This window comes from Macaca thibetana, chromosome 1 (genome assembly GCF_024542745.1).
Source record: "Macaca thibetana thibetana isolate TM-01 chromosome 1, ASM2454274v1, whole genome shotgun sequence".
In the NCBI taxonomy this organism is placed as follows: Eukaryota; Metazoa; Chordata; class Mammalia; order Primates; family Cercopithecidae; genus Macaca; species Macaca thibetana.
In genome coordinates this window covers 75,000,471-75,016,238 of record NC_065578.1, presented here as the reverse complement: position 1 = coordinate 75,016,238, position 15,768 = coordinate 75,000,471, and the positions used below count along the sequence as shown (strand labels likewise).

The 15,768-nt window shown below is 42.0% G+C and overlaps 2 protein-coding genes across 3 annotated transcripts in view; one reads left to right on the top strand and one right to left on the bottom strand.

Moving 5' to 3' along the window:
- Window positions 1-8,058, bottom strand: part of ACADM (acyl-CoA dehydrogenase medium chain) — a 42,127-nt gene extending 34,069 nt beyond the window's left edge. The window contains exons 1-2 of one of the 2 annotated variants that reach the window (XM_050805117.1): window positions 7,558-8,058; window positions 3,651-3,738 (exon numbers count right to left, since the gene is read on the bottom strand). In XM_050805117.1, the coding sequence (XP_050661074.1) occupies window positions 3,651-3,738; window positions 7,558-7,587 (118 nt within the window). In that variant the 5' untranslated portion in view covers window positions 7,588-8,058. The remainder of the gene's footprint in view (window positions 1-3,650; window positions 3,739-7,557) is intronic. The other variant, XM_050805122.1, reaches the window with a different exon arrangement.
- The window catches only part of SLC44A5 (solute carrier family 44 member 5), a 531,948-nt gene continuing 523,910 nt past the window's right edge, over window positions 7,731-15,768 (top strand). The window contains exon 1 of the mRNA XM_050805057.1: window positions 7,731-7,760. The gene's annotated coding sequence lies outside the window, so the exon portion shown is untranslated. The remainder of the gene's footprint in view (window positions 7,761-15,768) is intronic.

Genomic DNA, 15,768 nt, shown 5'->3' with positions numbered 1-15,768 from the left:
ACCTGTAGAGCTCAAGTGAGTTTTTCTTTCCCAATTGGTGATATAACAAATGTTTAACTTATTATTAGTTCCTAAGCCAATTTATCAAATGTTTACTGACACTGAAGGGAAACTAATATGCAAGACATCTCCCTGATGACAAGAATCAATCTAACGAAATAAATGAAACACATTCAGTGACATAAAGCAATACAACTTATTTCAAAGTGTCATATAAGAATATCATCGTCGTGATTTTAATTTTACCTTTTTTTTTTTCTTTTTGAGACAGTCTCATTTTGTCACTCAGGCTGGAGTGCAGTGGTACAATTATGACTCACTGTAGCCTCGACCTCCTGGCCTCAAATGATCTTCCCAGCACAGCTTCTCAACTAGCTGGGACCACAGGCACATGCCACCATATCTGGCTAATTTTTGTAATTTTTATAGAGACAGGGTTTTGCCATGTTGTCCAAGCTGGTCTGGAACTCCTAGGCTCAAGTGATTCTCCCATCTCGGCCTCCCAAAGTGCTGGGAGCCACCTCACCCTATCTATTTCATTTTTTTATTTTTATTTTTATTTTTCATAGAGACGGGGTCTCACTATGATGCCAGGCTGGTCTTGAACTCCTGGCCTCAAGCAATCCTCCTGCCTTGGTCTCCTAAAGTGCTGGGATTACAAGCATGAGACACTAAGCCTAGGCTTACTGCTCCTTTAAACTCAAAGTTTATAAATTAGCACAAAGCAACTGGTAAAAGTGGTAGAAAGGTTTTTCAAAAGATAGTAACAAAATCCTGCTGCAATGCTAATAAATGGTGTCCAACAATTTGTTTACATAAAATAAGGGATTATTGTTTTAAAATTAATGAAATTAGTATGATGGCTTGATTGAGGAGAGTAGCCAATTGCTAACTGCATCTTTGCAAATCCATGGTATCCTTGTGTTTTAATGTGGTTGCATCTAACGTCAAAGATTAGGTAAAATTTAAAAGAGATAACAGGGTATTTCAAGCAAGAAAAATGAGAGCAAATGCAGAAAAGAATGTTTAAGACTATAGTAATCATTGTATGGGGAGTGAGAAATAATACATAAAAATAGAATTTTGGTGCTGAATTGAAGAGCATAAGATCAAATCCTTTTATAGATAAACCAATGCAGAGTAAGGAAATTCTAATATCAGTCTTACAATGAATTAGCGGAAGTATAGAGTTTCAGTCCAGTGTTCTCTATATCACAGCTTTACTTCTAAGATTGGTGCCAGTTGATATCAATCTTGTAGGTAGAGAGAGGGTAGAGAAAGTCTGAGCATGGTGGCTCACACCTATAATCCCAGAATTTTGGGAGGCTGAGGAAGGCGAACCATTTGAGGCCAGGAGTTTGGGGCCAGCCTGGGTGACATAGCAAGATCCTGTCTCTACAAAACATTTAAAAATTTCAAAAATCAGCTGGGTGTGGTGACATGGACCTGTTGTCCTAACTGCTCAGGAGGCTGAGGCCGGAGAATCCATGGAGCCCCAGAAGTCAAGGTTGCAGTGAGCTATATCACTGCACTCCAACTTGGATGACAGAGTGAAACCCTCTTTAAAAAAAAAAAAAAAAAGTAGAAATGACAAGGATGTATTATGTATTATTTATTGAGAAACTACTTTGATCCAGTCACTATGTGCTAGGGGCTTTAAATACAGCATATAACTTAATCTTCATAGAAATTCTGTGTTATAGATATTTTCATTTTACAGATAAAGAACCAGATGCAACTGGTTCAAGGAATAGACCCGTATTGAACTTCAAAATCTCCCTCCCAAACAATTATATCTATCTCATCCTCTGTCACTCAGTGAACCACCATAGATTTCTCCTGCGAGGCTCTTACTAGTGAGAGTCAAATTGTAAGTGACAAGCAATCATACCAAATTAATGCTAATTATCTCAGTAAGATCCACTGCCCTGGCTGGGCATGGTGGCTCATGCCCATATCCCACTTTGGGAGGCCAAGACGGGTGGATCACTTGAGGCCAGGAGTTCGAGACTAGCGTTGCCAACATGGCTAAACATCATCTCTACTAATAATATAAAAATTAGCCAGGCGTGGTGGCCCACACCTGTAATCTCAGCTACTTGGGTGGCTGAGGTAAGAGAATCGCTTGAACCCAGGAGGAAGAGGTTGCAATAAGCCCAGATGGAGCCACTGCAATCCAGCCTGAGCGACAGAGGAAGACCATCCCAAACAGCTATCCTCATACTGCTTGAAAACTTTCATTTAGTCTTGGGTTACAGAAAGAGAAAAAAGAAAAAGAAAAAAAAAAAGAAAATTTTCATTCAGGCTGGGCACAGTAGTTCATGCCTGCAATCCCAGAACTTTGGGAAGCAGAGGAGGGTGGATCACTTGTCATCAGGAGTTTGAGACCAGCCTGGCCAACATGGCAAAACCCCATCCCTACTAAAAATATAGAAATATAGAAATTAGCCAGGCAAGGTGACCCACACCTGTAGTCCCAGCTACTCAGGAGGTTAAGGCAGGAGAATCACTTGAACCTGGGAGGCAGAGGTTGCAGTGAGCCACTGCACAGCATTGTGGGTGACACAGTGAGACTCTGTCTCAAAAAAAAAAAAAAAAAAAAAAAAGAAAGAAAGAAAAGAAAAGAAAATTTTCATTCAGTCTTTGGCTAGAGGTCACAGAAAGAAAAAAACAAAACACAGCAAAGTTTCATTTGGTCTGGGTGCAGTGGCTCATGCCTATAATCCCGGCACTTTGGAAGGCTGAAATAAGAGAACTGCTTGAGCCCAGGAGTTTAAGATCGGCCTGGGCAACATAATGAGACAATGAAACCTCATCTTTTCTAAAAGAAAAAGAAAAAGAAAAACTTCATCAAATTCTGGTTAAAAAACCAAAAAAAACTTTATAAAGAAAAGGGAAAAATCTTTAAAAACATAACAATAAAAACAAACAATAACTCTGGAGAGCTTTGAGACTGTCATTTGTACCTAGCTGTGATTATCTCAGCTGCCTTTAACTATTTTCTGAGACCAAATGAATTGAGTAAATGGTTTTTAACTAGAGAAAAAATAAAAATTTTGAAGAAGCACTTTAGATGGCCAAGAATGCCAAAGATAGATATTATTATTTCACATTTTTTGACTGTGGTTTTCATTTTATAGAGGAGGGAGGAAGAAAAATCATATTCCTTTTCCTTACAACAACTACATGGCTCCCTGGTGCCAGGAGTGAGAACTTCACCTAATAGTACCAAAATTGCAATGTGGATATATTATAGCAAAAACAAGCTTTAGCTTATTACCAGGCACCTAGCATTGTAATCTAACAAGTGTTTTAAAATGTATTTGTGGCATTCAGATATGTAAGTTGAAGACTATTCATATATATCAGTAAATCTCATTGATTTTGGGCTAAACACTTAGAAAAAAAGGAAGGAATATAAGTGTATGTATACTACTAACACAGATTTAATGTATAGTATAGTATACTGAGGAAGAAAATGAGATCAGGAAAAATGGGTGTGAGTTACTGGGAACGATCTGTGGACGGTGGACTGGTCCTACTCATTGACAGACATTATTAAGTTTATTTACAAACGTACTCCAAACAAATACATAGACAGAGCTTCTTATGTGTAAGTTTAAAGTCAAAAGATAGAACAGAACATATACCAAAACTAAATCCTAATCCTGGTTCACGCTGTCGATCGGCTTTTGTATGCTGTGATCTCCAATGAAAACGAGAAATACTTCTCAGGACCTGTAAAGAACAGTTTTATTAAAATAAATTTGATAAGTTAAACATTAATCAGATAAGAGACTACTCATAATTGTAAGTGAGTACAACAACTTGTTTGACCATACTCATAGTTTTTAAAGTCATCACTATTTAAATGCCTTCAATCATAATTTAAATAAGTCAATTACCAGTTATATAAACTCCTATGACAGAGGAGATGTTTTTAAAAAGTAATGAAAATAAAGTCAGTGGTATTTACACTACTGAAGTGGAGGATTTAGGACAAACAACAGTCAAGGGTATTAGTAGACGTAGGATCACTATTCTGGGTATCTTATAAGCTCCTAGGACTTTGATGGTTGGAGAGTTGGGGTGGGGAGAACGATAGGTGGAAAGTGAACATACTGTGTTCAAGAGTTGCCTAGTCCATCAACTTTGATACCCTGTCCCTGTGAGCCTCCCATGCATGCCTCTGGGAACCTTCCCCTCAGAGGATCTCATTTTTTAGGATACCCCACTCTAACAAAACAAATTAGCATAAAACCATGTTCTGTATTTTCTGCTGTCTACAGGCATTCTTACAATGTTCTGAGCAAGGAGTCACCAAACTATGGCAGCCACATCATGCTGTCTATTGCTGCTTTCACAGCAGATCTAAGTAGTTACCACAGAGACCATATGGTTCACAAAGCCAAAAACATGTACTATCTGCTCCTTTTCAAAAAACGTTTGCCATCCCTGTTCTAAACTACTAATACATTTCTTGTCTTAGGATGTGAAATATACTCATATTTCTTCAAAGGAACATATAAAGAAACAAACAATCAAATATACATATATTATTGTTTTGCAACCCATTTTTATATTCATGACAGCTTAATGGATACAAAAGTAAAAATCTGCATTTATTAAAGCCGCCAAACTGGGAACCACAATGGTGTTCCTGTATAAAGGTGTCAGGACAGCCAAAATTACACAATTTTCACTGTAAAAGAGTTTAACTGAACTATCTGGCAATTTTAACAAGCTGAGATACTAAGAGAAAAGAGAAGCTGAAGAATATACTAAAGTTTCTACATTTAAATTCTTATGTTTTTCAAAATCCGTAAAAAGAAACTGTCTTTGTAGATGACAATTTCAACTTATACAGAGGATTTCCTACATGGAAGCTGACAATATAATTAAGAGTATCAAATATTTGTAACTGAAACAGCGCTTTCAAAATAACATAACTCATACTACAATTAAAAAATACACACACACACACAGAGTATGAAAACTCGCATTATCTTTGCAACTTCATTCATTTTATTTTGAAAGTGAAACAGTGCCAGGCGGGGTGGCTCATGCGTGTAATCCCAGCACTTTGGGAGGCTGAGGTGGGTGGATCACAAGGTCAGGGGTTTGAGACCAGTCTGACCAACATGGTGAAAACCCATTTCTACTAAAAATACAAAAGTAAGCCAGGTGTGGTGGTATGTAGTCCCAGCTACTCGGGAGGCTGAGGCAGGAGAATCGCTTGAACCCAGGAGGCGGAGGTTGCAGTGAGCCTAAACTGCACCATTGCATTCCAGCCTGGGTGACAGAGCAAGACTTCGTCTCAAAAAAAAAAAAAAGTGAAACCGTTTCTCTGGTCCTTATTGTCCAGCAGTCACAGACCAAATCTACTCTGATTTACAGTCACATTACACAGGTTAATTCACTGAATCCTAGGTCAAGTCTAGGATTAAGTTATTACTTTTATTCCATTTTCGCATGTGAAGAAACGAAGGCTCAGAAAGTCAACTAAATTAGGCAAAGTCACTCTACTATTAGTGCAACCAGGATTCTAACATTTACTATCAAGAGCCCATGCTATTAACCACCTTGCTATACTCATCTTTCTGTTAGTATCCTAATTGGTCACTAGGTTTCATAACAAAGGAAAACATTCTGCAAAAATCAGAACAAAAAAACTGACTATTATAAATGCGTTTTTAAATCCCATGCACAAAAGTCAGAACTCAAACCAGGTTAAATGGTCTACTGAGAGACTTTTTTTGACAGTCTCCCTCTGTCACCCAGGCTGGAATGCAGTGGAGAGATCGCTGCTCATTGCAAACTCAGTCTCCTGGGATTATAGGCGTATGCTACCATGCCCAGCTAATTTGTCGTTTTTTTTTTTTTTTTTTTTTTTTTTTTTTTGAGACGGAGTCTCGCTCTGTCGCCGGGGCTGGAGCGCAGTGGCCGGATCTCAGCTCACTGCAAGCTCCGCCTCCCGGGTTTACGCCATTCTCCTGCCTCAGCCTCCTGTGTAGCTGGGACTACAGGCGCCCGCCACCTCACCCGGCTAGTTTTTTTTATTTTTTTAGTAGAGACGGGGTTTCAACCGTGTTCGCCAGGATGGATATTTTCAGTAAAGACAGGGTTTCCCTACGTTGGCCAGGCTGGTCTTGAACTTCTGGCCTTGAGTGATCCACCCGCCTAGTCCTCCCAAGGTGCTAGGATTACAGGCGTGAGCCACCGCGTCTGGCCAACCGAGAGGCTTTAAATAGGGAAAAAGTCACTTCACATGTGACTGTTCAGGAAAATATGTTACATAGAACAAAGTGCAAAGGTTGCTATTACCAGAATACAATGTCCATCAACCTGTTAATTACACAACAAAGTTAGCCAGTTAGAGAGGTGGTTTACAAATAGAAAACAGAAATAGGAAGGGATCTGGAGTTACAATTGCTGAATTTGAATCTAGGTTCCACAACTATATTTATGGCCGTAGACAGGTTACAAACTGCTTATAGCTTCCGTTCAAAACCGAAAAATGGTGCTAACCTCACTGCGTATTTTTGAACGATTAAAGTAAGATAATGTTTTGAAAGCCTAATGCTATATAAATATTGGTTTTATTATCTCGGGCTCTCTGTCTAGAACAATGAAATTCCAAATATCGAAATAGCACCATTAGAATTGAACACTTTTGTGCATTTCTTGGGAATATAAAAGTGTTAGTTTTATGGGTTAAAGAAGAGAAAAAGGGTATACGTTTTCTCTATCAGGTTTTCTTTTTAGATCCTTCCTTGGAAGGTTCAGAAATCTGCTTTTCTGGTGTTGGAGTTAAAAATAGCTGAAATCCCCCAATTTCTGCCTTCACTGCACATTAACTTGAATAACAGCAGTAAAATATGGGCAGCAATTCTTTAGGATTATTCTAAAACCTCAGCTTTTTTGGTCAAAGACATAACTTTAACTTAATTTTAAGTGACATCTAAATGGCAGTCGTGTGAACATGTCAAGAATATTTAAGATACCAAAGTGCATCTAATGACAAACTTATTTAGAATCTGTTAAGACCCAATACTAGAATATACAGACAAGTTCACATAAAATCCTGCGGTAGGTTTTTTCTTTTACTTTTTTTTCCCAGTAAGCAACGTGGAAGCGTCCTCCACCATATTACACAACGAAAAGCTTACTAAACATATTAAGTATCTCAAGGAGTAGCTGCTCCATTTTCATTTTTCCCGTGGTTCTGACACAGAGACCGGGTCACTTCGGGAAAAGGTGGGATTCCCGGGGTAAATATTTGGAGGGTTTACCAGAGAAAGAAAAACGATATTCTAAAGAGAGGATGCCGGCTATAACGGGGTCGGCTGACGGGAGGATACGGAAAATGAAACGCCAGGCTACATTCCGTCCGGTGGTAGGAGGCGTGAAAGCAGGTGGGGACCCCTAGGCAGGCAAGCTCCCTCCTCAACCCGACTTCCCACTCCTCCCGGCCGCACCTATTTTTGGTCCAGGGCCCCGTGCTCCCACACAATATCCATGTCCCTGCCCCTACCGCACCGCTGGGCTCTCTCTCACCCTGCAGCATCGCCCGAAACCCGCTGCCATGTTGGCTCCCGTTCGGCCACTAGGACAATATTACACGGGTCACGGCCTTGACAGACTCCCCCAGCGCCAGACTCCGCTGGTCCCGCCCACTGGGGCCCGTGGGCGGGACGGGGAGGGGCGGGGCGGGAAGAGGCGGCTGGGCAGCGGAAGGAGGGGGCACTGCGCCAGGCCGGGTGAGAGCCGTCGGGGTGGGAGCGGTCGCCGGCCGGGGTATTCAACGCATGCTCCATGACCCTTGCCTGCGTCGTGGGTGCGACCTGGGGAGGGGTTGCATCCCCTCTCCCGGCAATCCCTGATAAGCCTGGTCTGGTTCTCTGCCTGCCCACGTCTTGCCTTCTCTGTGGGACGCGGAGGCTGATACTAGCGCGGAGAGAGAGCCAGGGCGGAGGAGAAGGGCGGAGGAGAAGGACGGCGGCGGGGCTGGGAGGGCCGGGTGGCGCTGAATGGTGGGGGACGTGCGGCGCGGTGCAGGATGGGAAACTGGGTGAGAGGGCGCGGCTGGGACTTGGAAGGAGAGCGGCCCCGTGCTCAGCCTTCACCTTCACCCACAGAGAACGGTCAAACCCAGATTGTGTCTGCTTGGCGGATTCAAAGTATTAATACATTTTGCTCTCAAATGCCTTAACTAAAGCAAAGGCATGTTTGTGTTTCCTTAAAATTTAAAAGAGAATTTAATTGCTTACATAAATTTGACCTTTCCACGTATTTCCAAGGCTGTTTATGACTTGTTGGCTGATGTGGATGTGGTGTCCTTGGTATGCGGGTGCAGTAGAGGCTGTCTAAAGCTCGTGGTCAGCCAATGATGGAAGTGAATGTCTCCCTGAGGAATTCTAGGTGGAGTCACTTTCTCTTCCAGTGAGACCCAGAGTTTTGAGAGAGTTTTGAGATGGTAGCTGGAATGTTTTAAAATGGGTGTTTGTGAAACTGTCCAGGTTTAGATACCTCGTTGTTAAAGCTAATAAAAGCCCAAATGCAAGCCTTCAGTGTCAGGCCTCGGAACCCAAGCTAAGCCATCATATCCCCAGTGACCTGCATGTATACATCCAGATGGCCTGAAGCAACTGAAGATCCACAGAAGTGAAAATAACTTAACGGATTGTGATTTGTTTCTGCTCACCCTAACTGATCGATGCACGTTGGGTAACTGATCGATACCCAACTCTTAAGAAGTTTCTTTGTAGTTCTCCCCACCCTTGGGAATGTACTTGTTGAGCTTCACCCCCTGTCCCCAAAACATTGCTCTTAACTTCACCGCCTGTCCCCAAACCTGTAAGAACCAATGATAATCCCACCACCCTTTGCTGACTCCTTTTTCGGACTCAGCCCGCCTGCACCCGGGTGAAATAAACAGCCATGTTGCTCACACACACCCTGTTTGGTGATCTTTTCACACGGACATGTGAAATATGCAGTGTAAATGTTTCCCATGTTACTCGGGACTCTTCCCTTTCATTGCTGCCATCCTAGTTTACGCCTTGGTCACTACACCCCTAAATCTTACACTAACAACATTTTCTTTTGCCCAATAAAGGTCACCCATAAATTCATTCTAACTTGGCTGTTAAAATTTTATATCCTGTTATTGTATTCTCCTACTTTGTCTTCTGGGAGTTTAGTGTGTTAGTCCTAGGTACAAGGCAGAATGTTAATTAAGCAGTATATTCAGAGTAAAAGTACCAGGAAAATTCAGAAAAGAGATAAAGAACTGAGTTTGTCTTGGTAGAGGCAAGAAAGCCGTCAAAGTGGTGTCATTCACGTCTGTGTGAGGAGACCACCAAACAGGCTTTGTGTGAGCAATAAAGCTTTTTAATCACCTGGGTGCAGGTGGGCTGAGTCCGAAAAGAGAGCAAAGTGTGGCCGTTTTATAGGATTTGGGTAGGTAAAGGAAAATTACAGTCAAAGGGGGGTTGTTCTCTGGAGGGCAGGAGTAGGGGGTCACAAGGTGCTCAGTGGTGGAGCTTTTGAGCCAGGATGAGCCAGGAAAAGGAATTTCACAAGGTAATGTCATCACTTAAGGCAAGGACTGGCCATTTTCACTTCTTCTGTGGTGGAATGTCATCAGTTAAGGCAGGCAGGGCATTTTCACTTCTTTTGTGATTCTTTGGTTACTTCAGGCCATCTGGGCATGTATGTGCAAGTCTCAGGGAATGCGATGGCTTGGCTTGGGCTCAGAGGCCTGACATTCCTGCCTTCTTATATTAAGAAAAATAAGACAAAATAGTGTTGAAGTGTTGGGGCAGCAAAAGTTTTTGGGGGGTGGTATGGAGAGAGAGAATGGGCGATGTTTCTCAGGGCTGCTTCAAGTGGGATTGGGGTGGCGTGGGAACCTAGAGTGGGAGAGATTAAGCTGAAGGGAGATCTTGTGGTAAAAGGTGATATTATGGGGTTGTTAGAAGGAGCATTTGTCACATAGAATGATTGGTGATGGCCTGGATGCGGTTTTGTATGAATTGAAAAACTAAACGGAAGACACAAGGTCTGTATAAGAAAAGGAGAAAAAACAGGTATTAAAGGACTAAGAATTGGGAGGACCTAGGACAGCTAATTAGAGAGAGCCTAAGGGGAGGGGGTCAGCATAATTGCTTGGTTGGTGAGTTTTTAGGCTCTAAGTTTTTGGGGTGCAGTTCAAGGTGGGCTGGTGTCGGGAATGAGACTGGGACCTAATAAAAAGGAGTGCCTATACAGGAGCTTAAATGGGCAGTCGCCTCTAGCATTCCAAGGACAGGCCTGAATTCTGAGAAGGGAAAGTGGTAGAAGTATTGTCTAGTCCTTTTTATGTTGGGGACTGAGCTTGGTGAGGTGTGTTTTTAAAAGACCATTAGTCCATTCTACATTTCCTGAAGATTGAGGATGCTAAAGGATATAAAGGTTTCACTGAATCCCAAGAGCCTGAGAAACTGCTTGGGTGATTTGACTATTAAAGGCTGGTCATTATCAGACTGTATAGAGGTATGAAGGCCAAACCGAGAAAGAAGGAAAGAAATGACCTCAGTGGCCTTCTCAGACCCTGTGGGAAAGGCCTGTACCCATCCAGTGAAAGTGTCTACCTAGACTAAGAGATATTTTAGTTTTCTGACTTGGGGCGTGTGAGTAAAGTCAATTGGCCAGTCCTGGGCAGGGGTAAATCCCTGAGCTTGATGTGTAGGAAAGGGAGGGGGCCTGAGAAATTCCTGAGGAGTAGTAGAATAGCAGACGAAACACTGAGAAGTGATTTCTTTGAGAATAGATTTCTAGGATGGAAAGGAAATGAGAGGTTCTAAGAGATAGGCTAGCGGCTTGTAACCTAGATGGAAGAGGTTATGAAATGACGACAGAATAGAATGGGCCTGTGAGGCTGGATGGAGATATTTTCCTTGGTCAAGAACCATTTGCCTTGTGTGGGAAGAGATTGATAGGTGGAAGTTTCAGTGGGGAAGTAGGTGAGAGTGAGAAGGAGGAAAACTGCTGTGAGGGGTAGAAGTTGGAACGCTAGCTGCTTTTTTAGCTAACTTATCAGCATAAGCATTGTCCTGAGCGATGGAATCTGATGCTTTTTGATGGCTGCTTTTTAGTTACTTTATCAACATAAGCGTTGTCTTGAGTGATGGTTGGGGGAAGAAAATAGATTTGGAAGTTATGAGAACTGTAGAGAGTTGAGCATAGTTTGTGATTTTTAAGGCCACTAACAGTATTAAAGTGGTGGCAGCTGCTACACGCAGACGTGAGGGCTAGGCTAAAACAGTAAGTTCAAGTTGTTTGGACAGGAAGGCTACAGGACATGGTACAGTATTAAAGCAGTGGCAGCTGCTGCATGCAGACATGAGGGCTAGGCTAAAACAGTAAGGTCAAGTTGCTTGGACAGAAAGGCTACAGGACACGGTCCCAACTCTTGTGCACGAATTCTGACCGCACTAACCATGCCTAGGAAGGAAAGGAGTTGTTTTGTAGAAGGGATTGGGCTTTGGGAGATTAGCTAGACATGATCAGCAGGGAGAGTGTCAGGCTTCTGAGCCCAAGCCAAGCCATCACATCCCCTGTGACTTGCACGAATACCCCCAGATGGCCTGAAGTAACTGAAGAATCAAAAGAAGTGAAAATGCCCTGCCCCGCCATGACCAATGACATTCCACCACAAAAGAAGTGAAAATGGCCGGTCCTTGCCTTAACTGATGACATTTCACTAAGGGAGGAGACCACCCCTCATATTGTCTTATGCCCAATTTCTGCCTCCAAAGAAAGAAGAAGTAAAAACGAAAAGGCAGAAATGAAATCCACAGGCAGACAGCCCGGCACCGTACCCTGGGCCTGGTAGTTAAAGATCGACCCCTGACCTAATTGGTTCTGTTATCTATAGATTACAGACAGTGTATAGAAATGCACTGTGAAAATCCCTATCTTGTTTTGTTCCGATCTAATTACTGGTGCACACAGCCCCCAGTCACATACCCCCTGCATGCTCAATCAATCACGACCGTCTCACATGCACCCCCTTAGAGTTGTGAGCCCTTAAAAGGGACAGGAATTGCTCACTCGGGGAGCTCGGCTGTTGAGACTAAAGTCTTGCCGATGCCCCCGGCCGAATAAACCTCTTCCTTCTGTAACTCGGTGTCTGAGGAGTTTTGTCTGCGCTCGTTCTGCTACATTTCTTGGTTCCCTGACTGGGAAGCAAGGTGAATGGTGGATGGTCAAGGCAGCTCCTTAGGCGGCTTAAGCCTGCCCTGTGGAACATCCCTTCAGGGGACTCCGACCAGCCCGAGCAACGCGGATCCTGAGAGCACTCCCGGGTAGGCATTTCCCCTGGTGGGATGCTTCGCCAGAGCAGTGTGTGGCAGGCCCACGTGGAGGATCAACGCAGTGGCTGAACACCTGGAAGGAACGGGCACTTGCAGTCTGGACATCTAAAACTTGGTAAGACTAGTCTTTGAAACTTGCCCACTCCGTTTGAGTGGAAGCGTGGCCTGATCACCGACGGTGTGCCTTTATCGGCACTTTGGTTTTGGTTTTGACTTGGTTTGAATTGCTTGACAGGATTGGTCTTGGGAACTTGCCTACTCCATTTGAGTGGAAGCGTGGCCTGATCACCCATGGTGTGCCTGTACCAGCACTTTGGTTTTGGTTTTGGTTTTGACTTGGTTTGAATTGCTTGACAGGATTGGTTTTGGGAACTTGCCTACTCCATTTGAGTGGAAGTGTGGCCTGATCACCCACTGTGTGCCTGTACCGGCACTTTGGTTTTTGTTTTTGACTTGACTTGGATTGCTTGATACTTTGGTTTTGGTTTTGCCCTGGCTTGGATTTCTGGATACTCTGATTTTGGTTTTGATTTTGGTTTGGTGTAAACTACACAAGTGTGTGTGTGCCCTTTTTACCCATTCTTTGTTTTGTGGTGTGCGTGTGGTGTGAGCGTGGTGTTTTGTCTAGAGGAAACATAGGTGAGGCACCAAGTAAGCCCACCGCACTAGGAGCTATGTTGAAAAATTTCAAAAAAAGGATTTAAGGGAGACTATGGAGTACTATGACACCAGGAAAACTTAAAACTTTGTGTAAGATAGACTGGCCAGCATTAGAGGTAGGTTGGCCGTTAGAATGAAGCGTGGACAGATCCCTTGTTTCAAAGGTATGGCATAAGGTAACTTGTAAGCCAGGGAACCCAGACCAGCTTGTTTAGATCCCCCTCCCCCAACACACAGTGGTTGAGAGAACAGCAGCATAAGCAGCTGGCAGAGGCAAGGAAAGACCAGCAGAGAGAGAGAAAAGAAAGAGACAGAGAGGAAAAGAGGCAAAGAGAGAGAGTGGAAGAGACAGAGAAGAAGAGACAGACAAAGAGGGAGTCAGAGAGAGAGAGAGAGAGAGAGAGGCGGAGAGAGAGAGAGAAAGACAGAGGCAGAGAGAGAGAGAGAAAGACAGAGGCAGAGAGAGAGTGGAGTAGACAGAGGCAAAAGGGAAGTCAAAGAGAGAAAGAAAGAAAGAGAGAAATATATAAGTAGTTAAGAAAAAAAAAAGTGTCCCCTGTTCCTTTAAAAGCCATCATACCAATTCTAATTTGGACAAAACAAGGTCTTATTAATAGCAAAGGATAGTTAAAATCTCAAACTTACAAGGTTTTCAACAAAAGTAAAGTTTGCTAAAAGTTAACAGTGTGACTTGTGTTATAGTAACTTTTAATCTTGTGGCCTTAGACAGTCTAGTCCACAGACATGAAAAAAAAAGGTTCGCTTTGGAAAAGAATGGTTATCATCTTCGGAAAAGAAAAGAAAGGAGGGGGCGGAATTTATATAAAAAGAATGTTATATGGTAAATTCTTGTCCTGAAATAAATTAACTGGTTGTTTAAAGAAAGAAATGTTTGTAGTAAGACAAAGTTAAGGCATGTCAAAAAATTGCCTGTAAAAGTTGTGAAAGAAAAAAAAAAAGGTTATAAAAAAATGTGTGTTAAAAAAAGAATTTATGCAAAAAAGTTGCATAATTTAAAAGTAACTAGGCCTCCTGAATGTAGAACTATTGGGAAAAAGAAAAAAACAGTTTATGTGCAAGGTGTATAAGAAAAGCAAAATATTTGGTAAAAAGATTATAAGGAGGCATAAGAATGTAAATTTTTACCTACATTAAAAAGTTAAAAATTACTGTTTTGAAGGTTTAAGCAAGATTTAAAACGTTAATTGTAAAGAACATTCTGTGTGTAAACATATTAGCTAAAGTTAAAGAAGTATCATCCAGTTTTTCTGTGAACTGGACATTAAAGTAAAAGCATAACACGTTTTTCTTAAAGCACCAACCTGCTCTTTAGCAAAAATTATATAAGGTTAAAAAGCATCTATAAAATCTTACCTTATGGCCAAACATTAAAAATTAAATAAATATATCTACAAGGTTTTATTAAAATTAGGTTTAACATTAATAACACACTAATATAAAGATAAAATTTAGCTTATCTGGTATAAAAATCATACAAGAAGCACTGTTAAATGTAAAATGGTATTTGACTTTCTTTGGCTTAAAAACTAATAAAAATAGGTGCTAAAGGAAATTTCTTGGTAAAAAGGCACTAAGGACTATAAAGTCCACTGCCAAGGTCCCCACGTTTAAAACAAAAGGTCAGTTTCTTAAAAATTATATACTTGGTTTATCTTACACTTTTCTTTCTCACAAAATAAATAAATAAAAAAATAAAAAATAAAAGTCTTTCAGCACGTGTACTACCCCTAGAATTTCCAGTAAACCAGCACCAGCCTGAAGATCATGTTCTCATCGAAAGGTGGAAAGAAGAAAAACTCGAGCCAGCCTGGAAAGGACCCTACCTTGTGCTGCTAACCACCAAGACTGCTATTGGTACAGCAAAAAATGGATGGACTCATCACACCTGAGTCAGGAAAGCGCCACCCCCTCCAGAGTCGTGGGCCATAGTCCCAGGGGAAAACCTTACCAAACTAAAGCTGAGAAAAATTTAACTCTTTTAATCTATTCTGTTTCTCTTTCTTCTTTCCTCGTTCTATTGCTGACCATCTGGTTATTAATATAACCAAGTCAATTTCGCCTCAAACTATTGAATTTAATGTTTGCCTTGTTATACCCTGTGGGGACTTGCCAAGTCAAAGACAGCTTTCTACTTCAGAAAAGTACTTGTGTCCCTCTTGACTCTTCTCAAACTAGGCATTAGTAAACTAGGACCATTTAATCCGGGGAGATTTCGATAAAGACCTCAGTGCCAACCAGGAGTGTTGCCCCCCGATGTAGAGCATTCATGCCATAGTTAGTCCAACGTTCTGTGGACCACTAAAGAGAAAGGATGGACTGCCCCAGCTGGTTTTGTAATTTCCCTAAAACCATACATTCATTTTACTAGAGGATCATAGAAGTTAAAGACTTAAAACAAACTTTAGCAATTAAGACAGGATACCAAGATGCAAATGCCTGGTTAAAATGGATCAAATATTCAATCTGCACATTAAACAAGAGCAATTGTTATGCTTGTGCACATGGCAGGCCAGAGGCCCAGATTGTCCCCCTTCCACTAAGGTGGTCCTCCAGTTGACCAGGTGTAGGCTGCATGATAGCTGCTTTCCAGGATTATACAGCCTGGAGTAATAAGTCAGCTAGGCTCTATCTGCTATATCCCAAAGTCTGTGCGATTCAGCCCCCGAGGGCCATCCAGCTTCCGTCTCCCAACACTAAGTTCACTTCCTGTCTCTCACAGCAGGGAGGA